Source organism: Pelobates fuscus, chromosome 5, assembly GCF_036172605.1.
Source record: "Pelobates fuscus isolate aPelFus1 chromosome 5, aPelFus1.pri, whole genome shotgun sequence".
NCBI lineage: Eukaryota > Metazoa > Chordata > Amphibia > Anura > Pelobatidae > Pelobates > Pelobates fuscus.
The window spans coordinates 370,504,934-370,529,436 of record NC_086321.1 but is presented as its reverse complement, the minus strand read 5'-3'; the positions used below and the strand labels follow the sequence as shown (position 1 = coordinate 370,529,436).

Genomic DNA, 24,503 nt, shown 5'->3' with positions numbered 1-24,503 from the left:
TTTTTCACTTATAGCTACTTGTTTGTGTTGTGTGTGGTTAAAATGTCCCGTTGTGGCCTGGTACTTGACAGATTTACCCAGTACTCCGATAAATTACCCGCGCTTGCGGCTATATTGCCCGCTGCATGATGCAGATATCCGCTACGTACATCCCAAGGTTAGGGGGAATGCTGGGATACCAATGCAGCTTCCAATTATAATCTTAGTGCAGGTTTATGGATTTGATATAGAGCCAGAGAGTACAAAGCAAGCATTAAAGCCATAAAAATCACCCAGGCATTTACACGTCTGTCGCAATGAGGCGGCGCGTAGACTCGGCTCAGTCCCGGAGACACAGCGAGGACTGGTTTTCTTTGCAGATATTAAGCGTGTTGTGTTTTATTGCAGAATAAACAAGGGCATAGTTTCCTTATTGATCATGGAAACAATATTGTTTCATTTTTATTTTCACTTCCAGACCTGCAGACAGTAGATTTAGTCGAACGCATATCAAATTGCTGTATGCCAGGGAAACATGTAACTAAGAGAGAGTCAACTTGTGGTGTAATAAATTTTAGCTAATGGGGTGTATCCAAACAATGAGAGCGAGGGCGGTCATTAATTTCCTTGACGAAAATGATGTGTTTATTGTAGCACTAGAAAGAGGGTAATCCCTAATCATGTAGGTTTAAGGACTAAATGGATTCGGTGTAGAATGGGATACCTCATATTACTGTTAATTCCTTATTATTTCATTTGTGTTCTTTCAAACTCTTCGATCTATGCAAAATATTGCACCACTCTGTATTTTATGTTCCACACAACAAGAGGGCATAGTCTTAAATTAGAGGTTTTAAAAATAATATCCGGAAGTATTACTTTACTGAGAGGGTAGTGGATGCATGGAATAACCTTCCAGCTGAAGTGGTAGAGGTTAACACAGTAAAGGAGTTTAAGCATGCGTGGGATAGGCATAAGGCTATCCTAACTATACGATAAGGCCAGGGACTAAAGCATTTAGTAAATTAGGCAAACTAGAGGGGGCGCATGGTTTTTATCTGCCGTCACACTCTATGTTTCTATGTTTAATTTTACACTTTTTTTTTTTTGTCTGAGGATAAGCCAACTCCGTCTTTTTGAGGGTAGACTTTGTAGTGGGTAATCTAATATGTGAGGGTATACCCCTGTAAGTAAACATTTAATATATATATCTATATCCAAGAAAATACCACTAAAATACCTCATGGAGCTCTCATCAGGACCTGAAACGTTGATGTCCTATGTGAAATAAAGAATATCGAAAGATTGCAAAACTCCTAGAGTGCCGGTATTTTCTTGGATATATGATTACAGCTACCAGAGCACCAGGTACCAAAAGGTTTTTTTCTGGGTTGGAGTGCCGGAATTTTTCTATTTTTTTTATATATATATATTTTTATTTTTTATTTTTTTTAGAAGTACTGGTTAGCCTTTGGCAGTGCATGGAAGGTTGTGCAGATTTTTGGACAATATACACCTTGTTACGAGAGAGCAGAGTGTGTTTAAATGAACGTTAATCCACCTTACACAATAAGAGGAATATTTATTGTGATTTAATGATTGTGCAAGCTTCTGTACTCCTGAAACTTTGTAATATTTGAACTACCGTATATGTAATTGGTTGTGCTTACAGTTTTAAGAAATACCGTACTGAAAGTAGATAGGTCTTTTTATGCAGCCCATACAAAGGTTAATTCTTTGGAAGAATGCTAGCAGTTCCTATTTTAGGAATTATAGGTAGGGTCTGATCCCTTTTTAAGATGGAGCTCACAAACCTAAATTTGGTGCGGAGTATGTTCGACATGTACAAAATGCATATTCTATTATAAATGATCTATTATACTTTACGAAGTTTTAAAGATCCAAATGGGTGAAATTAAAGGAATTTGTTGTTTTTATGTTATGCTGAGAGTCTTGTGTCTTTACATTAACTACTGGGGTGTCTAACAAACTAAAGAGAATACTGGGAGTTTACATTACAAAAAGAGACACCGTTCACATACAGAGGGCTAGGCTTTAATTAGAGCGATGGTTCCCTTGCCAGTTCTGAATACAGGCCAATGCCCGTGCCAGTCACAAGAAGCTCATTCAAGAGCGTCTTATTTGTTTCTAAGACCAGATGAAATCAAGCAGATTTCGAGCTGTTTTGCCAACACCTGCCCCATCTCTTTGCTCTTATAATGAGCTCTGGAGTTGAAGCAGCATTCAGAGTTTTGTCTCCATTTGTTCGAGGGGCTGGGAAATAAAAAGGTCTTTTGTGAAGAGATTAAATATATTTTGGCTCATTCGTTTACATAAGAGGATTACCACGCCATAGTCTGGGGTTTGCAGTCCTCGTGCCACCTGGGGGCTTCTGGCTGGGGCGCCCAGGAGTCCCAGCTGCAGGAGCCACGGAGGAAAACACTTTTAAGACCCAAATGTGGGATCATTTGGGATTTCTGTGCTATGGAAAGCTGTGTCAGGGTATTAAGGAAAATCCTTGATCCACTTTCATTGAGTCCTGAGACTGGGGACTCTGAATCGGGATTATTATAATAATTATCCACGCATCTCTTTGTTATCTCCTGTACAACACCACGGCGAATGATAGTGATTCCCAGACAACAGAAGCAATTATACATTTAATAAAACATAACGAAAATTAGATTTAAAATAAGTTTTATTCATATTTTAGTGTAATTATTGTGTTTAGATTTAGGAAAGAAATCAAATTAAATCCTACAAGATGAATAATTGTCATATGTGTTTAGATCCTTTTTTTTTTTCTGCTGGTAATCTGTGAAAGATACATAGGGGAGCTATTAAATGCATGCTTTCGTCTGTCTTGCCTAAGCCAAAGTAGTCACTGCAGCTAGCCACACACATTTCTTTTCATATTGCAAAGTGGTCCAAATGGTGATGATGACACAGCTAGACATTACTCAATATCAGCAGATGGCTTCACTTGACACAAGATCTTGGCAGTCACTGTTCCTTGCCCAGAATCCCAAAGACTTGGACATGACCACATGCTACTCCTATATTATCTCTCTCTCAGAACTTATGGAGTCATTATAAACACTGGGATAAATTATCCTTATCGGGTCCTGATATGTGAGGATGTCCCCACTCATTTTTATGATGTTGTGAATCAGAAACTATTTCATTGTTGAGTCAAGAGGAATTTTTTTTGTTGGTTTTAGACTATGAATTCTAGACTATGTCTCCTTGAAGAATCTTCATATACCTGCTTCTGAATTTTATTGCTAACTAAATCTTGAAATTGTACGGTTTAATTTAAAATGTCTCTTTGGATATTAACCCACTCTTTTGCATTCTATGACCGCTCTCTTCGATTGTATATGTACTGCTTCCATATTATATGCAAATCTTGTTAGGTACACTTTATGTGCCCCATAAGTTACCAAAAAATGGAAACATGACCTGAACGCAATATTAGCCCCAGAAGAGTGGAAAGATGTGACAATCCAAGATACTACAAAGACTCTGACATGAGACATGTGTCATAAGATGCTCCGAATATGGCACTTTTGACTGACATGTTTACATTTATACAAAAATAAGTCCTGCGCTCAAACTCCCACTACAGCTCCCTGGTTCCGCACCCCTCCCTGTCACAGGTGCCTCATCCCAGGATCCTATTTGGCCTTGTACTGCAGAGAACTCGAGACGATTTTCCCAAGTGAGTAGCTCATTTAGCAGACATTAGGCAGTTGGAGTAGGACCTGCCGAATATGGGGAACATTGACGCTGTGGCAGGCTTATGCAATGTATGATCATATAATGTAACTAAATCCCCATTGTTTTTTTCCTAGATTAGGTGTTTTTAATAAAACGTACAAAATCTGGCAGCACCAAAGTAGCTGTTTAGTGGATAAGGAGTGCGCTGGTTTCTCATTTATTTTCTTGGACGGCAATGTTTACATTACCGGACCTATTTTTGACATTTGGGAGGAGAGGTATATCATTATATATTTGATGTGAGGGCGATTAAATCAAGCCTTCATAGAAAGACTAAAGTCTTTCATACACAGAGTAAATCATTTGGAATTGTTACCAAATCTCTGGACAAGTATTTATGAGACAGTATCCAATCCCTAAATAAAGTAGATAAATGTTCCAAATTTGTACACCGACTAGCCATAGCAAGAAGACATGGACAACCCCATCTCCACTCTTTCAGCAGGATGATGATGATGCATGTTGCCATCTGCAAGAGTGATCCAAATTTATAGGACTCAAAACATAGCTCAGCTGGAGACTTTACCCAGTCTGGCTCTTTTGTTCTAAAATGTGAAATTAAGTTTCGATTGCTGACAATTTCTCTTAAGAGACTAACGATATGTGAGTTTATGCACGGAATGTAAAACTGTAGTGACCTAAATAAATAAATAAATAAAAAGAATTGCAAAATGTAAGCCAAAATAAGAATCCTTGTAAATCAGCCGTTTTGGCCTTAATTGGGAAATTCTCCCTTTTAATAAGTAACCCAGTCTAAACCACTGTAATGACGTGTGGTGTCAGAACACAGAGAGTACATATCGATCTAATACTGCAGCTCAATGAATTTTATTACAGGCTAGCTCCACAGGTTCATAACCTCTATCATCCTCTAGCACAGCACATTCCCCTATAAAACATAAGATACTGTTATTTACTCTATTGTGCCCTTATGCTTTAAATTTGCCCAAGTTGCAAGTGTCAGTCTTCTTGCCACAGGGGTCAGCCTAAACTCCACTAGTTGAGCGTGATCATTTCACAATGTGACCCGGTGGTTCCTATCCTCTGAAATCCTTGCACTGACATGCTACCCATCATGCCAACCAGTATTCACTGTTTATTGCTGTGATATGTACGCTAACGATTTTATTCTGTTTAATCCCCCTATATAACAAAAAGTGCAATGTTTTTTGTGCCATACTACTGTTATCATATGTCTAAATGTTTGTTTGCACCGGCTGTTGTGGCAGTGCAAATCTGCCTGTTAACTCAATGTACAAATAAAATAAAGAATTGGAAAAAAATGGAACATCCAGTGATTCCCATGGTATCAGAAAAACAAATGTTCTAACTATTTTTTTTTAATGTATTTTTTTGCTCCTTTTCCACCAGTTTGATGCTGAGAAGAGCGGCTATATCAGTACCCGGCAATTTTGGACCCTCCTGCAGAGACATGGCTCCGAGCTGGATCCACACAAACTGGATGTGATGCTTGCCCTGGCAGACACCAACGCAGACGGCAAGATCTGTTACCAGGACTTTGTGAATCTGGTGAGATATTGAAGACAGTATAGATCTCTGAGAAGGCTGGCAAACTTGTCCTGACTATGCCGCTACATGCTGCGATTGGAGTGGTTTCACAAGCCATACAATATGTTGTAATCCACGGATAACACTAAGATTTAGGACATCCAAGAGACATTATGGGCCAATGGGTTCTGCATATTACCCCTCGAAAACAGCACTCTGTTGGAGAATTTTAACAGTGAGTTTGAAAAATACAATAAAATCCATTGTCCTAGAACACACACGCACACAAACCAGATAATACATATAAGGTAGAAATGATTTAATCAATGGAGAGTAGTGGATGTTCTCTTATCCGTCTCTTCTTCTTTCATTGCTGCTCACACTCACCTCAATCCTACACACGCCAAAATACCACTCGTAAATACTCATAAATACTCGTAAATACTCAGACACATCTTAACTGCCACATAGTATCAACATGCCTAGCATCTCAAGAAGGTATCCATGTGCCCACCCAGGGTCTCCTCATTCTACATTGTTGTATCCCATGTCTTCTACTGACTGTATTGTAGAGATACAGTGTCTCTGTGGTGCCAAAGACATTGAATAGTAGATGACTGCACTAGACTGGCACAATAAGGGGTCTGTATCTCTACGTTATAACCTTAAGGAATAGATGTAAAGATGTCTTGCACGTTCAGTCCGCTCTTTGTCTTGTGCCATGGGATGTGATAATGCTTTACATATTTAGGGGAACGCTTTCTTTATTACAGTACTGTGAAACTCCAGTTAAACAATATAGTATTTCATATAAATTGTCCCACTCTTACATCAGTTATCATGTCTGCACTGTCTCTGTGTTCGTTAGCTCGTTAGGCTACGAGTTTCGTCAGAACGTGACCCTCACAATAAGATAGCCAGCTATACAATCTATACCAGCTCACCTATCAATCACGCAGTCTGCAAGATCTCTATTTCTTTATTAACCTGGTTACATAGTGTACTTTTTTAGGAAACAGATGGCATTTTTATCAGATGCTGTTTCGGTGATGTACAATGGGATAAAGAACAAGTGGGAGAGAGAACAGAACAGCTCCAGGCCTGTGCGTTGACTGGAGCCACAAATGAACAATAGTCTCTTTATGTCTTCTCTTCCTACAGATGAGCAACAAGAGATCAAACAGTTTTCGCCGTGCCATCCTTCAGGGGAACAGGCACTTGTGCAATAAAGCTCTGCTGGAAGAGCCAGGACTGAGCCTTACACAGCGGTTCATTCGGCACGTGGCATACGAGACACTGCCCAGGGAGATTGATCGGAAGTGGTTCTACGATAATTACACGGGATGCCCCCCTCCGTGGTTCATGATTGCTGTCACTATTTTGGAAGTAAGTGCGCTATGCATAGATGGGATTTTAAGACTTGCTGTGATTGCTGCATTGAAAAGTCTCTGTAAACAGGGGGAGACCAGCACTGACATCCAAACAATAGACCTGATTCTAAAATCACAACAGTTTTGTAGTGTAAAGATTTGTTTACATTTTGATAGACGTCTCTTAGATAAGGTCACGACCAGTGGAATAAGTGCTTGGCCAAGGTTATGTAATCAAAATCAAGATGGCATTGAATACAAGGAGAAGAAAAAATATTGTTTGTGGCTCACATGACCAAAGTCAGGGGTGGAAAAATAAATTCCTGGTTTGGGTCACACGGACAAGTTTAGGGGGACGTAAAATACAATGTTGAATTGGGTCACATGGCCAAGGTGAGGACAGGTGGAATGTATTCACATCCAGGTAGCCACTAATCCTCAAATCATATCAAGGCCGATCACGGTCACAAATGGGTGCTGAAACAGAAGGCTAAAGGCTCCTTGCGATCTACTACAGAGATCTACTATGGATTCCAGTTTGAGGACAAAATAACTGAACTGGGAAAGATGCTAAAGAACATTTCTACTTTGGCTCAAACTTTCCAATTGCTTAGTCAATTCTCTATACTCCCAGTTTATTGAATAATTAGTGTTTTCTCCACCTGAACTGTTTAACTCTGTCCTCAAAGGTTGCTTTCTAGCTAAATAACATTATTAAGTAGATCCGAATTTGTAGCCCTGGGGTGTAGTCTATAGAGCCTGGTTAGAGGTTTCTGGTGTAGAACAAGGTCTTCATGAGGTTAGACAGTCTGGACATGGCCGACGCTGATGCTAATGCCTCGATCCTTGTTTTGTCTTTAACTCACAGGTTGGCTTTTTCATTTACTATGGACTGGTCTTGGATCGCTTCGTGCTTCAGGTCACTCACCCTTCATATCTAAAGAAAAACCCTCTGATTTACCACCCACAGCTCAGAGCCCAGGCCTGGAGATACCTCAGCTACATGTTCATGCATGCAGGGTCAGTACACATAAGGAGACATTAGATATGCAAGGTCCATGGACTTGCTTGGTCATGTTGAGGGTCAGTATGTGTGTGTGGTCACCGTGCACTTGTGTTCTCTACAGGTGAAGAGTCAATATGCGTACAAAATTTGCATACTTTGACAATTTGTAAATTGGATTCATCTTTGGAAATGTTGAATAACTGTATGTCGTTAAAGTGCGGGTATTGATGTTTATGGATTGGTATTTTTATAACACCAGGTATATAGCCGCACCCAATGCTGTAATGATGCAAGCTACAAGTAGTTAGTGCTAGAGGAGGGTAGGGTTAAGGAATATCTAATGTTGAGAGAACTGATAATTATGATTCTTTGTCTGGTTGAGTATTCCGTCCTCCAAACAGGACATTGCAAGGTGTCACTGCACAGACTCTGTGTATTTTAATGACTAAACTTGAAATTCTGGAGAACTGGTAAGAGCATTTCTAATTCTAGCCCAAATCCGTCAGACTGGAATAAAAATATTTTCTCCACAATTCTCATTTTAGTAAATAACATCTCAGACCGAGCAGTGACCCCCCTGCACTGTCTTCCTGTGAGACAGAGGTCTCCATGTGCATCCTCATATTTTTCACTCCCATAAAATACAAAGGTAAGAATTCGTAGCGTTGAAATCTCCTTTTGTGGCAATGACGGAGTGTCTTGCAATTGAATTATTGCCCCATTACCGGGGAAGCACAGCTGGGAACGTGGCTATTTCTCTGCCCTTCTCCAAGGGAAATAGAGCATCCTGCTGGGAGGAACACAACGGCAGTAGGTAATATTTATTATTTTCTGCGGCTGAAGCCTGATTGGGGGTGGGGGGGAGCTGGGGGTGGGTTGATCCCACATCGTACAGTTGGCATATAAATCAATCTAAAGGGAGAATGGCGAGGTCCCTGTGGTAACACCAACGCAGTTACCATGAAGACAGAATGATGTCACATTCCACTTAATTTATTGATCTCTGGGATGGATTGCAGTGCACCTTGTACAGATCATTTGAAGCTTCAGTGGCAGTTGCCTGCCCACCCACCCGATACTAAATACTCTTAAATGATTTTATTCCTCAATGTTGAGTTGAGGAAGCAAAATAATGTAGCATGGTCTTATAATCTGTATTGCAACAAATGTGTTGAAGCGCAGTATCCCCATAAATTAGAATTAAATCAATGGTCCCTTAATACTTAATAGCGAGAGAAAATCCTATAATATAATGATACGATCACTAAGGGGCTGTCATATCCGCTCATCCTTCATTCTAGCCACCCACGGCTCGATGCAAAGCATACGTCAACAAACCACAACATGAGGCTCGTTCATTAACAGTCAGTTCCGGTGAAATGACAACTGATTGGAAAATGTAATTCAGAATAGCCGAGTGCTATTTACATTGCTATTTTGGAACAGATGTCGCAGTGAGACTGTCATCGCTTTCTGTCATTCGGTGACTAAACCATCTAATGATTTTATAGCAGTATCACAGTCATGTTATTTCTACACAGGTATATCCATTGCTTGATCTGGGTACATGTTTTTATAAGAGGATTTGTGTACACACATCCCATGACATGCCCAATGTGGCGATTTCATGACGGCATCTGTCACGTGTACACACCTTCCATTACATGTTATAGCAAGATTATATCTTACCTTCTGACATTTCAAATGGACAGAGAGGGTTACTTTTATTCTACGGATGTGGCCAGGAGCATGGCTTTTCCGAGACATTTTAGGTGATTTAAAAATATTTTATACCATTCAAATTTAATTTAGAACAATGTATCTTGTTTACATAGACTGATTTCTAAACACATTTATTGCTGCGGAGCTCTGTTATGCACTCAGACACACCAAGAATATGGAGCTCATAGAAAATAGGAACTGCAAAATTTGGAGCCAAACTAGGGACTGTCCCTCCTACGTAGAGACACTTGGAAAATATGTTTATATGTGAACACAAACATCCTATTCCTTTTCTAACCGGAAAATTGTGTACCCAACTTCCATGAGACCCTCAGAGGGTGATCAATGTATGTATACATCTTTCATTACACACCCAGTAGGGGGATCCATGCACACATGAAAAAATTAGATGAAGCTGGGTAACTGATGCCACAGTTAAAGTGCAGTCCAAATATAAAAATTATATAAATACCTGTAACGATACTTTCCCGATTGGCGCTGCTGGTTCAGTTGTAATTACAGGTTGCGTGAGTTAAATGCGCTGTTCGGGTGCCTGACCTGTTTCCCCATGGCAGTTCGGACGCTACCCGCTTTAAGGGCACGTCCTTAAATACCAAAAAATCATGCAGCGTAACTTCTTGTTTTAAATGAATCGCTGCACCTGAGCAATCTCATTTCTGCACCTTTTTGGGGTTGCAGGGTTGACGAGGACTAATCAGAACCTAGATAACCCAATATAATCCTGCTTACCCCTAGTTCTGCGCCCCACCGTGTTTTTTTAACTTGGTGTGTTCCTTGAGTTTTCTATGTGTTTTCTGGTTCTGACCGTGGCTAGTTTATTGGCATTTTGAGTACCTCTGCGATCATAACCCGGCTTGTTCTAGGATTTCCAATTTTCTGTAACTCTGACATGGGTAGTACCTTCTGTTTATCTGTAATTCTGACCTTTTCTCTCTGTTTTATACATTAAAACCAGCCAATTTAAGGTCCGGTAACACGTCTTCCTTCGTAACTCCTGTTGGACCTTCCATTACCTGCATGTTTGGGTATACACTAGGTAAACTTAGACAACCCCACTGTCTAATTTTAGGGGGAAGCAGATGGCTTGAGGTTCCACCTCTGATTAAAAATCCAAATGTACAGATTGGTCAGATTCCACATGGGGAGCTCCGTACATTTGGATATTTAGCCAGAGGTGGAACCTCAAGTCATCTGCTTCCCCCTAAAATTAGACAGCATCACCCTCAAAGATAAATAAAATTGCAGTAGCTTTATTTCTTCATTTTAAATATACATATACTGGAAATAAAGGGGGGAACAGTACACTGGGAAACCAAAACTGCTGTCTTTTGAGTTTGGTGCATTTAGCAGATCATCTGAAGCTCTGTCGTTACACTATTTGGTTTCTACGTATACATATTTTCAGACTATTCATACTATAAGTGGATCTACGTACTCACACTTCCCATTTGACACCCTAATGGGACATCTGTGTGTTCTTACATTTTCAATACATGCATGACCTGGGGTTGTGAGTGTACACACACCCATTGAATGTATGCGATAGAGGAGATGGTTTAACCTGTTTATATCTGTTCATTTTGTCGGATTCCTATAGGATAGAACATTTGGGGGTAAACGTGGCCCTACAGCTGCTTGTTGGAGTCCCTCTGGAGATGGTACATGGTGCCCTGAGGATCGGATTTCTCTACATTGCAGGAGTGCTGGCAGGTAAGCAATTATTTGCCCCAAGACTACCTACGCTGCTCGGACAGCTAAGACAATGGTTTGGTTAAGTGATAATGTAAATTCCTGCTCTAGGAAATGCAGAAAAATGGATAAAGGTGTGATAAGAAATGGTTTTCCCACTTGACATTGTTCTCAATTCAAAACTAGGCAATATTTGTTGTTAATCATATTATCTTGAAATGGATTTGCCAGGATCTTGTTAATGACAAACAAATGGCAATTTTGCAGGCCTGCACTATGCCATTTTAGATGTATCCTGTGTTTGCTTTATACACCCGCAAACAGTCAGTTTGATCATTTTCGAGGTATGCATTTATCAATTTCTTTTGGTAAAAAATGTGATTGCGTTGACAGTTGACCAGTAACCATTGACATATAGATCAAATGGTAGATTGTGATCAAAGCATTAAACAAACACTCTGGGCACCAGACAGTCATTAGGCAACTTCATCTCAACAAAGTTATTGGGCCAGAAGGTCTTCGGAGTCGTATTACTTTGTAACATAAGAGAATGACAGTTTTGTGATTAGGGAGCTAGTGATAAGCTGAAAGCGTCAGATAATACTCTCATCCAATCAGCAGCGTCCGGTCCATCAGCAGCGTCCGTCAGATAATACTCTCATCCAATCAGCAGCGTCCGGTCCAAGGCTTCTTCATCGAATCTTTGGACCATTGCCAGAAGAAGAGAGCTTTGTTGTAAAACCGTTTGTACAGGATTTAACTCAAGATGGCAAGATAGTGCAGCAAAGCACCATGACAGCGTTACTGAGATGAAGTTGTTATGGTGCCTAGTGTCCCTTCAATGCCTAACACGAGGTGTGCAAAAAGGAAGACCCCAGTTGTTGTAGGACTACAACCACCATGATGCTTTGCTAGCCTTTAGTCTAGCCCTCATGGGAGTCTAGAACAGCTGGTGGTCTATGTGTTTTGGCTGTCCCTGGTATGACCTGCCAGCAATATATAGTCTTCAATCCTCCTCCTTTTTTAAAAGCTCTAATTAGTGGCCCATTTTTGTCTGAATCTTCACAGTCAGTCAGTTTTACTGTTGACTCCCTCTTGTATAATTGGTGCTTCCATTACCAAAACTTTTGATGGTATGCCTAGATTAATGGTTTTCATTGTTTTTAGATGGAATGCAAGGGCATGATTAGCACTGGCAGTCAGAGGGTTAAATCCGAATATATCAAAGGAATTATTGTCAATTGTTTGCGCCCAGATTAATTATTAACAGAGGTACAGGGGGTAACTATAAGCAGAGCCCAGAAGCAGCCTAGGAATGTCTTCGCCGCCCCCTCAACAAACAGATGGCAGAAAAAAGTGCTCCCCCCATTTACTGCTGCTCTACAGGGGAATTCAGGGAATGCGGGTAATAGGAGGTCAAAAAGTGAAATAAGAATTGTCTCTCCTATGGGAATCGATGGCATGAGGCTCTCGAAGACTGAGATTGATAGGTCTCCACTGAAGGGTCGTCTGTACCTACGTCAAGCTCTGTGATACATATTACTATATTTAATTTATAGTATTATTATTAAGATTTATACAGTGCCGACACGTTCTGCAGAGCTTTACAATTTTACAAAGGGGGTAAAATAGCAAAAAGAGAGAAACTAATATAAATCTTAACAGGGATTAGCAAGGGCAATATTAACAATAATCTAGATATCACCATCTTATTATCAATGCCAAATTAAAGTTACAGGTACCTACACATGGGACGGGGGCAGGGATCTCGTACATCATAGTGTAATTCATTCTAGTAGTTAGGGGACCCTCAGCTCGCCAAGATCCTAGATCGGGGGCAAAAAAGATCAATAGTTCCTAATAATTGCACTTTTGTATGAATTAGGCAGGCACACCACATAAAACCGCAGGCCCCCCAACTTCATTTCCCCGTAATAAAAAAAATTAATTTATTTTTTTTAATTGAAGTTCCATTGCCATGCCTTCACTAACGTAGAGAATGAATACCTCTATGTCTGTTTATTTAACTCCACGGTTCTTTATTTTCAGTTGCTATCCTAATAAATTTTGTGTAAGGATCTGCAATATGATCTGGGAGGTTTATTTACGAAAATGTAAATTGGGAAAAATTGACAAAAGTTTTGCAAGTCTAAGTCCAAGATGGACAAATAAAATGTTTTGTTTAACGTAAAAACCACCCCATATTTTCAATGCAATGGATAGGAAATGCACTAATAAAAATAAAAAAAACATTTTAGTGAACTGAACGCAATGAAACATAATTTTGATAATGTGCCCGATGTTTGAATTTCACTTGTTCAGGATGAATGGTTCCAGCACAGCGCAGTTTGCCTGAAGGTTTTCTGATTTATGTGAAGGGGTGAGATTAATTGTGTCGAATTCAATGCCCTAACAATGAAGAGTTTGCTGGTTTTGGTGTAACGTCTGTTAAAGTAAACGTTTCCCAGAACAAGTACAATTTGTGTTGCTAGGCCAGGAATGCACACACAGAACAATGAAGTGTACGTATCACTGAATGGAGTAATTTCGTTGACACTCCATGGACAGAAAACCCCAATATATTCTTTGTATTATTCCAGGGTCTCTGGCGGTTTCTGTAGCAGATATGACCGCTCCAGTGGTGGGATCTTCAGGTGGCGTCTACGCTCTTGTTTCTGCCCACCTTGCCAATATCGTCATGGTAAGAATTCAGCAACGCAGCATTTTTTTTCCCTCAGAAAGACCATAAACAGCTCATAGGCATTCTTCTCCATTTTGTGGGTACTCTAGGCACCATAACCACAAGAGGGCACTATAGTAAATGGCGCCAGAGTCCCTGACACAGTCTCATTGTAAACTGTCAAACTGATATGAACATTTTGACATTTACTTGGCTTGTTCAGTTACCTGCAGACCTTCAAATCACTGATATGCTAAAACAGAAGAATGCTCTCAGATGTGCAATATCCATTTTGTGGAACTTTAGACTTTATTGATAGTCTGAGAACGTCCAATTAGCAAATCAGGAACGCGTTAAGCCATCTGAGCCAAGTAAATGTCAAACCATTTGTAAAGAGTTTGACAGCTTATCATGGGACAGTGTTGGGATAAGATGACAACAAAACATTAACCACTTAAGGACACATGACATGTGTGACATGTCATGATTCTCTTTTATTCCAGAAGTTTGGTCCTTAAGGGGTTAAAAGACCACTATAGGCACCCAGACCACTTCAGCTTAATGAAGTGGTCTGGGTGCCAGGTCCATCTAGGATTAACCCTTTCTGCTGTTAACATAGCAGTTTCAGAGAAACTGCTATGTTTACCTATGGGTTAATCCAGCCTCTAGGTATGTTTTCCTGGCACTATAGTGGTCCTTTAAATGATTTTCTATAATTCACAATTAAGGAAACTGTATATTGAATTACAAACGTCCTGTACCACATTTCAGTATGCAAATTAAACTGCAAATTTTCCTTTTGTAGAACTGGTCAGGAATGCAGTGTCAGTTCAAGTTACTGCGGATGGCGTTTGCTCTGATATGTAGTAAGTATGACGCTTGTTAATGAATCCTTGGAAGTCATGGGCAATTAATGGCAGCTCTAATAAACGGCCAATGATCTGGAAATAAACAGATTTATTGCAAAGTACAGGATTGATGGATAATTCAAAGTGTTGGGATCAGGCATTGACGTTGTAATTATGTGCCAATGAGGGGAAATAAAGTAAATTTCATGTAGAATATTGTCAAAACAATTATTGTAAAACACAATTGTGCATTTATCGCAATAATTACATATTATTATTATTATTATTATCGCTATTTATATAGCGCCAACAGATTCCGTAGCGCTTTACAATATTATGAGAGGGGGGATTTAACTATAAATAGGACAATTACAAGAAAACTTACAGGAACGATAGGTTGAAGAGGACCCTGCTCAAACGAGCTTACAGTCTATAGGAGGTGGGGTGTAAAACACAATATGACTACGGTACACGGACAGTTCTTATAACGCTCTCTCTGTATAACAGACACAGTATATACAGAAACCTCTATTGGAGCAGAGCTCTCTCTATAGAGTGTTCTATATGAGAAAAAGCTTGTATATAGTGTGCTAAAGCAGCAGAGTGCTATATACAGAAAGCATTATAACAGAAGAGTTATATATACAGAGAATGTTACAACAGCAGAGCGTTTTATAAACAGAAAATTAGTATAATCTCCGCTCGTTATATACAGAGAGCAATATGGCATAGGAAATCGATATACAAGGAGTGTTGTAGCATCTGTATGCTATATACAGAGAGTGTGATATACAGGAAGCATTACAGCATCTTTGTGATATATACAGAGTTTTATAACCGTTACGTGCTGTATGTGGAGAGTGTTCGAGTAAATGTGTATATAGACGCAGAGTGCGTTATACAGATAGTGTTATAAGAGAGTGCTATATACAGAAGGTGTTATACAGAGAGCTTTATAGCTCTCCAGTGCTATATACAGAGAATATAGTGTCAGGATGCAGTTTATGAATGCTTTAAACCGACCGCTATACAAAGAAAGGACCTATGGTAGTAATAAAGTAAATATAGTGCTCTGCGCATCTTGGATTTAAAATAGGCTATAACATTAATATATAAACACATCCCTGGCAGGCAGATCTATGTGACCACTGCTGCATCAAGTGCTTTAGATCAGCTAAACTGTATACAAAGCTGATATTTGTGTAATTCTCTCCCTCGCCGGACTCCGTCCCTATGCAATGGGTGAGATCTCTTGAGATCTACCTCTGTAATGTGTTATAAATAATGCAGAGCCTGTTCTATCTGCAATCCAAGCATCTAATGATGTTTGCCGTGACTCGTGCGGGGATATTATGGGATATAAAAGACATCATCGCCACGCTCTGTAATCACTGCAGGCGGATGATGTCATTATCAGCAGTTCTATATCCTGCAGATTCACACCTCCCCAGGAAGGCAGACAGACACCTTCCCAGCGAGCCACGAGACACTGCCTGCCTGGGCTGCACAGACAGCCACACAGTGTATTAATATAACTCTTTATTCATCACAAGATCCGCCGAATGCATCATATAAACAGAGTGAAGGAGAAATTAACACAAAACTCACCAGCCTTTCCTCGCATTACTAAAGCGCAGTAATTACTTGGGTCGTACATGTCACATTACGACAGATATTAAATAACCAACATTAAAACATGCCTAAAGACCAGGTGCTAGCTGGGCTGCAATCTGTGCATTAGAAACACACAGTCAGGGGTGGAGTGGGAGACAATTTGCCCAGAGCATTTAAAAAGGAGCATGGATGGGGCATGTTGTAGCTGCACCAATGACAAAAAATGCCTTCCACAGTGGGTATCGGGTGTACATAGCTCTGCTGAAGTGTTTTCGCCTGCCCTGTACAGAATGCAGCGCGAGATAGGCGTGTTCTGCGTTTGCTGGTGACACCAGGGGACAAAAATGGGACATGGTGTTATGCATGGGGAGGGGGCTTGTGAGCCTATTTGTAGTTAGTTTGCATAAAGGTGATGGTGGGCGCTTTTATAAAAATGTGTTTACAATCCTGGTGGTCTAGTGGCTAAGCATGCCTCTTTGGGCCAGCACTACCCGGCATGAGCTGGTCGGGGATTAGATTTCCCCAGTTGTCTTTGAGCCACGACCATCGTGACCCACCAGCATTTACCTGCTTTGCTGATGGCCAGTCAGGGTCTTTATGCAGTATTTGGACTTCAGCGATTCGTCGGACATTATTCTACAAAATACCATACAAACAGATGTAATATTTGAGTTGCAGGAGGGATCCGTCATTATTCAGCAGGCCAGAAACACATTACGTTTTTGGGATACAGAAAACGATTCTGCATGAGCCTGATATAAACAGATCTAGTAATTACATAGCAGAAGGCAAACAGCCATTTTTAGAATGGGAACAGATGCAGTATTTGCATTGCTGGAAGTTGTTCTAAGTAATAGGAAAAGACAGTATTTAGGCTGCATTAAGTATCCAGTCCTTATTTTGCACCATGGCAATGAATACAGGGATATTCAAGGTTATTAGTCGAATATTATGCCAGTTCAGGTAATTTGGCCTAAACCCAGTGGCGTCACTAGGGTTGGTGTGACCAGTTGCGGTAACTCACTGTGTCACCCCAACCCCCTCCATGTTCCTTAGTATTCCTCTCCCCTCCCTCCCGTCCCTTAGTATTCCTCTCCCCTACCTCCCCTGCCCCTTAGTGTTCATCTCACCTCCCTCGCCTGTCTCTTAGTGTTCCTCTTCCTTCCCCTCCCTCCCCTGTCCCTTAGTATTCCTCTCCCCTCCCTCCCCTGTCCCTTAGTGTTCCTCTTCCCACCCTTCCCTCCCCTGCCCCTTAGTGTTCATCTCTCCTCCCTCCCCTGTCCCTTAGTGTTCCTCTTCCTTCCCCTCCCTCCCCTGTCCCTTAGTGTTCCTCTCCCCTCCCTCCCCTGTTCCTTAGTGTTCCTCTCCCCTCCCTCCCCTGTTCCTTAGTGTTCCTCTCCCCTCCCTCCCCTGTTCCTTTGTGTTCCTCTACCCTCCCTTCCCTTAGTGTTCCTCTTTCCCCCTCCCTACCTGTCCCATAAATGTTCCTCCCCACCTCTTAGTGTTCCTCTCCCTTCTCTTTTAGTGGTCCCCCTACCTGTGTTTATTTTCCCTTCCCTCCCCTGTACCTTAGTGCCCCCTTAATGTTCCTCTCTCTCCCCCCTGTCCTATAGTGTTCTTTCTCTCCTCCCCCCCGCCCCCCCCCGACCCATAATGTTCTCTTTCCCCCTCCTCCCCTGGTTTGCAGATAGCCAGCCACTCTGCACACTAAAGCTGTTCATATCTGGTGGCCGGCATGGACAAATACTTTATGCTCTTGCGGCTGTGGCTGGTTGCAAAAGCACACGATTGGCCACGGCCCACGGGAGTGCAGACTCTCTTGAGGCTGATTGCAGCACACAGTGGCCCCCCTCTCCCCTGTCCCATAGTGTTCACCCCCCCATCCCATAGTGTTCTTTCTCCCTTGTCCCATAGTGTTCTTACCCCCGCCTCCCTTGTCCCATAGTGTTGTCCCCCCTCCCCTGTCCCATAGTGTTCTTTCTCCCCCCCACCCGGCCCATAGTGTTCTCCCCCAATCCCATAGTGTTCTTTCTCCCCCTCCCCTGTCCCATTGTGTTTTTTCCTCCCCCCCTCCCCTGCCCCATAGCGTTCTTCCCCCCTGTCCCATAATGTTCTTTCTCCCCCCCCTCCCCTAACCCATGGTGTCCTTTTCCCCCTACTTCCCTGGTCTGCAGATAGCCAGCCACTCTGCACACTAAAGCGCCTCCGCCGTGCAGCCGCCGGGTATGACATTGTACGCTGTTCATATCCGGCGGCTGGCGTGGACAAATACTTTATGCTCTTGCGGCCGTGGCTGGTTGCAAAAGCAGGCGATTGGCCATGGCCCACGGGAGCTCAGACTGTCTTGAGGCTGATGCAGCACACAGCGGTCCCCCTCTCCCCTGTCCCATAGTGTTCTTTCTCCCCCCTTCCCCAGTCCCATAGTGTTCTTTCTCCCCCCTTCCCCAGTCCCATAGTGTTCTTTCTCCCCCCTTCCCCTGTCCCATAGTGTTCTTTCTCCCCCCTCCCTACCCTGTCCCATAGTGTTCTTTCTCCCCCTCCCTTGTCCCATAGTGTTCTTTCAACCCCCTCCCTCCCCTGTCTCATCGCGTTCACCCCACCCTCCCCTGACCCATAGTGTTCTTTTTCTCCCTCCTCCCCTGGTCTGCAGATAGCCAGCCACTCTGCGCACTAAAGCACAGCCGCTGCCCAGCCGCCGGGTATGACCTTAAACGCTGTTCATATCTGGTGGCTGGCGTGGACAAATACTTTATGCTTATGTGGCCCTGGCTGGTTGCAAAAGCACACGATTGGCCGTGGCCCACGGGAGCGCAGACTGTCTTGACGCTGATCGCAGCACACAGCGGCCCTCTGGGCAGGTGGCATACTGGGAAATATTCCAGTAGGCCAGTCCAGCCCTGGTGTCACTCCCCACTCTGATGCACCCCCCTTGTGACGCCACTCCCATTTCTTAGTGAGCCCTATAAATCTCAATCATGAAGCTTTACTCGGGTATTGTGAGCCGGAAGTGGATAGATTTGATCCAATGTATGTGAGGCTCTTACATCAAACGCTGTTCATGATTCCCATAGAGAAACATTGGGTTGGCAAAGTGCAGCAGATGTACCATGTGTCCTCAACGCTGGTCTATGAGAACCATCAAAATGGACAAAATCCAACACAACGAGGTGGATCACGCTGCTGTGAATATACCGTCCTGGAGCTGGAACATAGCTTTGTTTTATGGTGATTTTAATTCTGAAAAATATAAAAAAGGTAAAGGGACGGTTATCTACATAAAAAAAAAAAAAAGTCGAAAACACAAGGAAAAAAAAGTATGTGCTATTCAATAACATTGGCGCCATCTGCTGAGGCCAAGTAAAATACATCTCAAATGTTGATAGAAAGACAGTGAATCAAATCGTATCTCTTTAGATTGTTTATTCTTCAATTTAAGAATTAGCTCAGTGACCCATTCTTCAATTAATATATATCAAATTAGTTTTGCAAAACGTGTTGGATTTTTTTCAGTGGCAGAGGGTCTGCATTGCTATTGGTCAGTTCTATTACACTAAATATGATATTGTGTGTGGTCTCCTGATGGATATTGCATCCATTCCACTCACCGGGTATCAACTGAAGAAGCATGGAGACTTATCAGGGTTCTGATCCAGGAATTAATAAGCATTAACGTCATTGAGATCAAGTGATCTGGGTGCAGTAGTCCTGCAGTTTTAACACTGAAATTTAAAACATTGCAGGTTTTTATAAACTGCCATGTTTCTATTGCAGGGTTAAACACACCTCTGGTGGCCATCTTCCAGACAGCCACTAGATGTGCTTCCTGAGCAACAACAGAGTAAAACTCTGTTACGTGATGTTGCAGCTCAGAGGAAAGCATTGAATTCAATGATGAATGCTGAGGAGCATTGGATTGGACTGTCTGCAAGACAGTCGGATGACATCATGGGAGGCTGAGCAGCTGAAAGCGCCGAGGGAGTCCTGGCACTGCCAAAAAGGTAAGTAAAACTTTTTTTTTTTTTTTTTTTTTTTTTACTGAAAAGGGGGTGAGGGAAAGAGCTATAACTAAGCCAGAACTAGGACATTATAGCGTTTGGAATACGCTATACAATTTTGTGTTCCTAACACTATAGTGTCCGTCTAAGAAATACTTTTAAGAGATACAGTCACTGTACATGGCAGAATACAGTTTTATGGTGCTTCTCATTTTGCTTGTGAATTTGTTTGACAATTTACCTGGAGACCGCTGGGCTCTGGTTATCTTGGTAAGAGCCAGGAGCTCCCTGCATTAAGCTAAGCAGGAAGTGAACAGCACCCGGTAAACCCCAGGTAAGTTGTCAAACCGCTAGCATACAGCTTGAAAAATTCCATGGGATAGATCCAGGGTCAACGAGTTGTAGTGGTTATGGCGCTTGGATTGTTTCTTTAAATAACCCTCAGTCTTCCACCCTTGACCTTCAAATTGTTATCAATTGACAGTTCATGGAGTCTATCCTTTCCTAACTCATTCTCTTTATTGCAGTGAGCTTGGAGTTTGGAAGAGCTGTGTGGCTGAGATTCTACCCTTCCACATACCCGCCCTGTCCTCACCCAAGTTTTGTGGCTCACTTGGGTGGAGTCCTGGTTGGAATAACTTTGGGGGTTGTGATTCTTCGAAATTTCGAGCAGAGACTACAAGACCAGTCACTCTGGTGGATATTTCTTTCGATTTATGTTTTATTTATGGCTTTTGCCATCCTGTGGAACATTTTTGCTTTCAATCTCCTGGCTTTGAGATTATCGCCTCCTCCTTAGATGCCAGATATTTCCCGCTGCAAAACGTTGGAGGTTTAATTGGCATTATCCAATCCCCACGCTAGGTTTGTATTAGATGTCCAGCCAGAAAGAAACTGACTCGGATAATAGGATTGGAAGAATATGGTGGCAGAAGTGGGATTGCTGAACCCTTTAAATGGTCCTTCTTTAAAATGACATTGTCACTTTCAATTTTCCCTAGACTGATAATAGCAGCAGATTATTATATAAATCTAGCCAAGCTATGGTAAACAAAATAGCAAAGAACGGTGGTGAAAATGGCCTTCTTTAAACTGCATTACAAGGGCAGTTGCAGATTTATTTTTCTATTTTATTTTCTGGAAATGCAGTGTTTTAACTGCCTAATAGTTAAAGCCCACATGAAACCTAAGTTACACAATTAAAATATAAAATAAAGATGATCAGCATCAAGTATAGGCAGGTTTTAAACATCCCTTTACTGAATACAATGCTGTGTATTTATAAAGAATTTGTTACCATACTCCAATATAGTAGTAGGTGTAGAAGCATTAGTGAAATGGTAAACCAATATAGTAGAAGTATCTACCTAAAAGTGACATTAAATAAACTGACAAAAACAAACCAACCCACTCCGAGTACTATAGAGATTGAGTTACAGTGTAAACATCTCGTCCTCTCCCCATCAAAATATCCTAATAATGTTGGTTTTTACTTAGCTTTCTTAACATAAGAGATACATATTTTAATTTACAAAGATATAATGTCTTAAGTTTATTAACCTTATCCTAGTCACAGGTACTCATACACCCCTACTGGGTGTTAACAAAGAAAGATAGATTAATTAAAACAGAGCTCCAGTTCAATGCGCTAGATGTGTAATATTTGGGTATAAACTAAAAAGTAACGTTAAACAGAACACATGCCCATTGCCTTGACAAATCGTATAGCTCAGCCTGTCTGCAATAGAACAATAACCAGATACAGTAACAGCTACTTTTATAACGGTACACTTTGCCAGGTAAGCCCCCCCCCCGAGAGAATAGAACTAACCCCCGACCGACAAGGGTTACATTCCGGAGAAATCGTATAGGATTCCAGTACTGGTATTAAATTATACAGAACAAGCAGTAACATGGTTAGATACTAGGTGGGGTAAGACAACCATCCGTTGTGTACACCTACACTATTATCAGGTTGCCAGGCAACCAGACCGAAAACACAAACACTTTGCCCCAGCGAGACAGATGGTAAAATGAGTAGGAGATGAAGCTGTGTTTTGTGATGATGTGGGGGCAGTGCCAGTCAAAACATGATGCTAAGTAGTTTTAATGGAATTATTTAATCTTTAAACCCTATACTAGTCATTGCGGCCTTCTGGCGTTTAAGATATTTGCAAAGTACATTTCCCAAGATGCTCAGTCACCATAAAGGAAAAGATCTGGGGTGCCAAGGTTAGCCAGCTCTGCCCAATACTAGTCACCCGGGTGATAGCGGAGAGGTTATTCTGTGTAAATCATATTAAATAAATCAGGTGGAACTGTGTGAATAACTACCTCTTACTTTATGCCGTCCAATCAATGTTTACCCGTGGCTCATGGAAAGAAACTTACTGAACAGCTAAACTATAAGAGGTGCTATGGATCGTAAGCTAAATGCATAATTTAGAGTTAAAGGGACACTATAGTCACCAAAACAACTTTGGTTTAATGAAGCAGTTTGGGTGTATAGATCATGCCGCCGTAGTCTCACTGCTCAATTCTCTGCCATTTAGGAGTTAAATCACTTTTGTTTCTGTTTTATGCAGCTCTAGCCACTCCTGCCCTGGCTGTGAATGACAGTGTGTATGAAAAAAAAAAAAGGTTTTATTTTCAATCAGATGTAACTTACTTTAGATGTTTTTATCTCCTGCCCTGTAAATGTAATTACATTACATACAGGAGGTTAATGCAAGGTCTAGCAAACAGAGCAGGATATAAGAAATTCTAAATTAAACAGAATTTGCAATAAAGGAAGTGTAAACATTAGATGACTCTACAGGAAGTGTTTAGGAAGGCTGTGTAAGTCACATGCTGGGAAGTGTGACTAGGACTGTATAAACAAAGTGTTTAAACTCCTAAATGGCAGAGAATGGGCAGTGAGACTATACACCATAACTGCTTCATTAAGTGAACGTTGTTTTGGTGACTGTCCCTTTAAATTACGAAGAGAATCGCAAGCACTGAAAACACGTGCCATTTCCTTTCATTAACTAATTTTGTATTTCTGTATATTTTTGTACATATTTTCTTTATTGTTAGTAACGGGAAAATGACATCATTAAATATATTTTGCACAAAAAGGTGTAACGGAATGATTTGTTTGCGAGCGCATGTTTTACTGCAAAAAAACGCACAGACACGTGCTAGATAGCTAACATTTACGTTGCTTGGGACGGTTTTACTTTACAGGCTTCACTTCCGGTTGGTATGCAGCTCTGGTGCCCGAATTTCCGTGTATGTTGCTTTATCTCCTCTCTTGTCGAGTGAATCAAATTACATACAGACTGAAAAAAAGAGAACCGGAAGCTTCACATTCCAATATTATAAATAGGAAGGGAAGCCCATAAGGTAAAGTAACCTCTACTTTTATAGAACACAGCCGTTACGGAAAAACTTTACTATGCAAAATAAAAAAAAAAACAGCCGGTTTTAAAAGTACCTTCCTCCTTCACTCCTAACCTAATCCCGCACAGATTCTGTATACACCTCTCCTCCCTTGTTTATGCTGTAATTGGAGGTTCCATCTGTAATAAGTTAGTCATTGTATGCAGCTCATTAATCATTAAAGGGACACTATAGTCACCTGAACAACTTTAGCTTAATGAAGCAGTTTTGGTGTATAGAACATGCCCCTGCAGCCTCACTGCTCAATCCTCTGCCATTTAGGAGTTTAATCCCTTTGTTTATGAACCCTAGTCACACCTCCCTGCATGTGACTTGCACAGCCTTCCATAAACACTTCCTGTAAAGAGAGCCCTATTTAGGCTTTCTTTATTGCAAGTTCTGTTTAATTAAGATTTGCTTAATACCTGCTATGTTAATAGCTTGCTAGACCCTGAGCCTCCTGTATGTGATTAAAGTTCAATTTAGAGATTGAGATACAATTATTTAAGGTAAATTACATCTTTTTTTTTCATGCAGGCTCTGTCAATCGTAGCCAGGGGAGGTGTGGCTAGGGCTGCATAAGCAGAAACAAAGTGATTTAACTCCTAAATGACAGTGAATTGAGCAGTGAAATTGCAGGGGAATGATCTATACACTAAAGCTGCTTTATTTATCTAAAGTAATTTAGGTGACTATAGTGTTCCTTTAACAATACCACGTATTTAAATGCATATATTTAGTGGTGTATCTCTACAATAACTCTCTGTTATTTTCCGGTTTATTGCAAACCACCATTTCAAAGATTACCGTGCATACATGTGTGGCTTTAAAGGACAACTCTAGGCACCCAGACCACTTCAGCGTAAT

The 24,503-nt window shown here is 41.2% G+C and overlaps 1 protein-coding gene across 2 annotated transcripts in view; it reads left to right on the top strand.

The window, feature by feature from the left end:
- Nucleotides 1-21,079, top strand: part of RHBDL3 (rhomboid like 3) — a 41,106-nt gene extending 20,027 nt beyond the window's left edge. For both annotated transcript variants that reach the window (XM_063456177.1, XM_063456176.1), the window contains 7 exons: nt 5,131-5,289; nt 6,430-6,654; nt 7,507-7,658; nt 10,985-11,097; nt 13,677-13,777; nt 14,562-14,622; nt 20,741-21,079. In XM_063456177.1, the coding sequence (XP_063312247.1) occupies nt 5,131-5,289; nt 6,430-6,654; nt 7,507-7,658; nt 10,985-11,097; nt 13,677-13,777; nt 14,562-14,622; nt 20,741-21,012 (1,083 nt within the window). In that variant the 3' untranslated portion in view covers nt 21,013-21,079. The remainder of the gene's footprint in view (nt 1-5,130; nt 5,290-6,429; nt 6,655-7,506; nt 7,659-10,984; nt 11,098-13,676; nt 13,778-14,561; nt 14,623-20,740) is intronic.
- Nucleotides 21,080-24,503: the final 3,424 nt, after the last annotated feature.